The sequence below is a fragment of the Lathyrus oleraceus genome, chromosome 3, assembly GCF_024323335.1.
Source record: "Lathyrus oleraceus cultivar Zhongwan6 chromosome 3, CAAS_Psat_ZW6_1.0, whole genome shotgun sequence".
Classification (NCBI taxonomy): domain Eukaryota; kingdom Viridiplantae; phylum Streptophyta; class Magnoliopsida; order Fabales; family Fabaceae; genus Lathyrus; species Lathyrus oleraceus.
In genome coordinates, this window is record NC_066581.1 from 527,102,909 (window position 1) to 527,107,825 (window position 4,917).

A 4,917-nucleotide genomic window follows, 5' to 3' on the forward strand; every position below is an offset into this window, starting at 1 on the left:
AGTATATGTTTGACCAGAAGGAATTGAATATGAGGCAGAGAAGATGGATGGAATTTTTGGAGGAGCATGACTTCGAGTTGAATATCACCCGGGGAAAGCTAATGTAGTAACAATTGCGTTAAGTAGAAAGTCATTGAATATGTCAGCATTAATGCTTACGGATATATGTTTAATTGAGCGGTTTATAGATTTAAGCTTGGTATGTGAACTAACGCCAAAGTGCGTAAAATTGGGTATGTCTAAATTAACTAACAATGTGTTAGAAGAAAATTCAAGAAGGTCAAAAATGGGATTTGTATTTGTTAGATAAATTGGTGCTAATAAGTGAAGGATAAGAAATGGATTTCACGGTACGTGATGATGGAACTATGAGATTTTGGATTAAAGTTGTCTGCCAGACATATTGGAACTTAAGAAGATAACTCTGGAAGCAAGTGATAGAAGTGGCGTGAATAATAGTCTGGAAGCTACAAAGATGTATCAAGACCTTAAAAGAATATTTTGGTGGCTAGACATGAAGAAGGATGTTGCAGAGCTCATGTGTTATTGCTTAGTTTGTCATGGAATTAATATAGAACATCAGAGTAGCGCAACAATTATGTGATTTGGGAGCTAGAAAGTCTGAGTCTTATCCATACTTGTTTGTTTCAGGGAAAAAAAATAGGACAAAAATTTAATAAGTGAGGGAGAGTTGTAACACCCAAAAAAAACAAGCAGACTATTATTATTAGTATTATCATTATTGTTCTATTATTATTATTATTATTATTAATAATATTGTAATAGTTAAAAAGAAAATATATAGGTTGATTTTAGAATTAAGGGGGAGTTTATTATTATTAAGAATATGAAGTAATAGAATGAATTAATTTAAAAAATTTAATAGAATTATTAGAATTAAGTGGGAGAAGGGAGATTGGGAAAGGAAGGTTTAAAATATTGAAAACAATAATAATAAATCTGATTTTTTATTGAAGGAAAATAAATAAATGGGAAATTAAAGAATAAATAGGGAAGTTAGAGAGAGAGAACAAGGAGGGAGGAAAATACATGTTCCGTGAGAAAAGAACCACTAGAGAAAGAAAAACACTAGTACACCAAAAATTCAGGGCTTGTTTGATTGCCTTTTCAAAAATTGTTTTCTCTTCTCTAAAACTTAAAAATTAGAAAATTGGTTTGGTTTATATTTTTTAAAAACTATTTTCCGAAACTGTTTTAAATTTTCCTCTTTTCAAAACAGAAAACAAAACAGAAAAACAAAAACAGCTCAACAGTGTTTTGCTTTCTAATTCCAATTTTTTGTGATTTTTTTTTAAATATCCCAAAATTTCAAAAAAATTTCAAAAATATATCATTTTTCAAAATAATTACACAAATGGCCATTTTTGGCCAAATTTTACCCTTAGGCGCCACCCTAGTTGGCGCCTACCCTTAATGGGTAGGGCAAGTCGCCACTAGGAGTGGCGCCTATGCCCATTCCCTTTTTTTTTTAAATGTTATTTTTTTGTTTTTTTAATTTTTTTTAATTTAAATTTTTTTATTTTTTATTAATTATATTAATTTATATTAACACATATAAATAAATAATTTTTTTTACAAGATATATATATATATATATATATATATATATATATATATATATATATATATATATATATATATATATATATATATATATATATATATATATATATATATATATATATATATATATATATATATATATATATATATATTAATTTAATTTATAAGTAATTAATATTATTTGTAAATTTTTGGAAATTCTAATATTTTTAATATTTATAAGTAATTAATATATATAAAGATATGATAGACAATATTTTTAAAGATAAAGATAAAGATATAAAGATAATAAACAGAAAATATTTTTATTTAAATAATAGACAAGACAAATATTACAAAGATATGATTAATCACATATGATGCGGTCCCTGGTACGATCCGCACGGGGGAGGTCTAATTACTCGCCTAGACGGTTCACGTGGTGGTGGTGCTTCCCTATTACCACCCCTTGCCCTAATGCGTCCCCTTGCCGTTTGCCGTTGTGGTTGGGTCGAAGTCCCTTCAGTGCTGTAGGAAAGACGGGTCCCCTCTGCGCCCTCAAAGCTTTGTCTCGGTGGGACAAACTGACTACTGTTGGGTGCGCCCTCGAATTGTGGTCTTTGGTAGTTTAGGGTTGAATCGGGTTGGCCAAAGTGCAATGTTTGTTGTGGTGTGTAGTAGTCCTGTTGGTAGTCCTCTTGTATACCCGTGTCGGGGCTAGGTGGAGGACTGGAAGAGCTCGGGACATTGTCGTGATGGAAGTGTTGGGATTGGTGGAAGTGGGGGGATTGATATTGTGGTAGGTGTTGGGAGTGTTGATGGTGGTGGGAATGTTGAGTTTGTTGTTGGTAGTCTTCATGGTATTAGGGTTTAGTTTGTGGTATGTATTGTTGATTTGGTTGGGGGGTGGACATGTGTTGTGGTGGTTGTTGTTGGTAATATGGTGGTGGTGGTTGTTGTTGGTAATAAGGTGGTGGTGGTTGTTGTTGGTAAAATGGTGGTGGTGGTTGTTGTTGGTAATAAGGTGGTGGTTGTTGTTGTTGGGAATACTGTGGTGGTTGTTGTTGTTGGAAATATGGTTGTTGCATCCGGGGATCGTCCAAATAGAACGGGTCAGACACAATCATTTCTGGATTTGTATTTGCTCTATACCAATCCACATATTCCCTTGTCGGCTTCATTTCGTTGGGCGCCACCGGAAATTGTAGAACATAGTGGGCACGGTCTTTCCACATTTTACGAAACTCCTTAGCAAATTCCTTCCAATTTTGGGCATACCACTGGTGGCTGACTTTTTTTAGATGCCAAGGTTCCATAGACATTGGGGGGCCTGGGATTTCTTGATGCATTCCGAATTGAAGCTTGACACAGTCACTTTGGTGCATCTCCACAGTGGTGAACCGCATTATGGCCGTTTTTGCTGTCCAAACAGCTGCATCTTCGGGGTTGGGTTGATGTTCCAATCCCAAATATGGCCTCCAAATAAACTGCAAAGAAAAAAGTAAAAATGTTATTTATCGAGAATGCATGATATTAATAAATCAGTTAGAAGCTGAGTGATTTAGTGGTAATACATCTTGTGCTCGGAGACGATCCAAGAGTTGACGATAAAATATAATTTTATTTTTGGGGGTAAGACTGTAATCCAGTCCGGTTGCAATGAACCTAAAAAAAAAAGATAAATAATATTAGTTACAAATATGTATAGAATAAATATACAAAATGAAATAACATCATAAATTTACCTAGTTGCGTAGGGGAAGGAGTAGACATTAGGATTTTCTGGGGCTAGCCTCGGCAATCTCCACCACCCCCATGTTTGGAGCAAGAAAGCACATCCAGAAAATGTACAGTGCTCATTTTGTTCATTTTTACACAAAGAGCTATATAGGAATGCTAATACTGCAGAACCCCAACTATATGTGCTTATTCTATCAATGTCCCCGAGCAAACTCAAGTACATAAAGTTTATGCTATTTCCCGTCCCTTCGGGAAATAGCAAGTTCCCAAACAATAGCATAATGTAAACCCGGGTTTTTATGACTTTTTCTTGTTCGGAGGATTCCTCAGTCAAAGTTATGGAGTCGTGGTACATTTGTAGGCTAGATAATTTAATACCCTGACCCCTTGCTTTGGCAGACCCCTCACCCTCGACCAGGTCTACCCCCAACATTTGAACACATATTTGGTTAGGCTGTTGAACATTTCCGGTGACAGGCTTACCATCTATTCTAAGACCCAAAAGCATGTACACGTCCTCTAATGTGATGGTACATTCACCAGTTGGTAGGTGAAAAGTGTGTGTCTCAGGTCTCCAACGTTCACACAGAGCCAAAATGAATTTGACATCAATTGTGGCATTTACGACATGCATAACATGACCGAAACCCGCACGTTGTATGTAAGGTACGCACCATGGGTCTGGATAAGGCATTGGGTGTGAACGTTGACGAAATTTCTTGGGATCCTTTAAAAACAAACAATATAAACAATCATTAGATTGGACTTTTAAAAAACTAATTACAAACATATGAAAGAGGCAATGTTCAAGAAAAACTTACGAATGAGGCAATGTTTGCCCTAGTGCCTCTGTGTTCTTGGCCCATGGTAAGAAGAGACATGACTGCAATGTAGAACGAAGTGGGGTGGATGAGAAGTTTCGCCGGAGTTCTCTGAATAAAAGTGTTAGTGGTTGATGAAAACTTGCAAGAATGACCCTCTATTTATACTCGTTTTCAAGTAGACTGAATATGCAAAAATGTGATAAGTGTAAGGCATGCGTGGTAGTGTTGGCATGCATTGGTAGTGTTGGCATGCATTGGTGCAGACTAGGTGGGAGTTGTCTTGTCTTGGGGAAGGCTTGGTGGAATCTGATGATGCAAAAATGTGACAAGTGGAAGGCATGCGTGGGAATCTTGCAGAATAGGTGCAGGCTAGGTGGTAGTGTTGGCATGCATTGGTGCAGACTAGGTGGGAGTTGTCTTGTCTTGGGGAAGACTTGGTGGAATCTGATGATGCAAAACTTGGACACGTGGAAGGCATGCGTGGGAATCTTGCAGAATAGGTGCAGGCTAGGTGGTAGTGTTGGCATGCATTGGTGCAGACTAGGTTGCACTTGTCTTGTCTTGGGGAAGACTTGGTGGAATCTGATGATGCAAAGGTGTGACACGTGGAAGGCATGCGTGGGAATCTTGCAGAATAGGTGCAGGCTAGGTGGTAGTGTTGGCATGCATTGGTGCAGACTAGGTTGCACTTGTCTTGTCTTGGGGAAGACTTGGTGGAATCTGATGATGCAAAGGTGTGACACGTGGAAGGCATGCGTGGGAATCTTGCAGAATAGGTGCAGGCTAGGTG

The 4,917-nt window shown here is 37.1% G+C and overlaps 1 protein-coding gene across 1 annotated transcript; it reads right to left on the reverse strand.

Moving 5' to 3' along the window:
* Positions 1 to 1,990: 1,990 nt before the first annotated feature.
* Positions 1,991 to 4,240, reverse strand: LOC127128686 (protein MAIN-LIKE 2-like). Its single transcript, XM_051058056.1, has 3 exons — positions 4,125 to 4,240; positions 3,309 to 4,030; positions 1,991 to 3,228 (listed from the first exon to the last, which is right to left on the reverse strand). Exons 1-3 carry the CDS (start codon positions 4,182 to 4,184, stop codon positions 3,105 to 3,107), a joined length of 906 nt encoding a protein of 301 aa, XP_050914013.1. The 5' UTR covers positions 4,185 to 4,240; the 3' UTR covers positions 1,991 to 3,104.
* Positions 4,241 to 4,917: the final 677 nt, after the last annotated feature.

What these genes read in the sequence shown, in the direction of transcription:
- LOC127128686 (XM_051058056.1), bottom strand. Translation starts at nt 4,184, where the DNA reads ATGTCTCTTCTTACCATGGGCCAAGAACACAGAGGCACTAGGGCAAAC. An exon ending in GGGCAAACATTGCCTCATTC is followed by an intron (nt 4,031 to 4,124) that starts GTAAGTTTTTCT and finishes TTGTTTTTAAAG; the next exon opens with GATCCCAAGAAATTTCGTCA. An exon ending in TCCTTCCCCTACGCAACTAG is followed by an intron (nt 3,229 to 3,308) that starts GTAAATTTATGA and finishes TTTTTTTTTTAG; the next exon opens with GTTCATTGCAACCGGACTGG.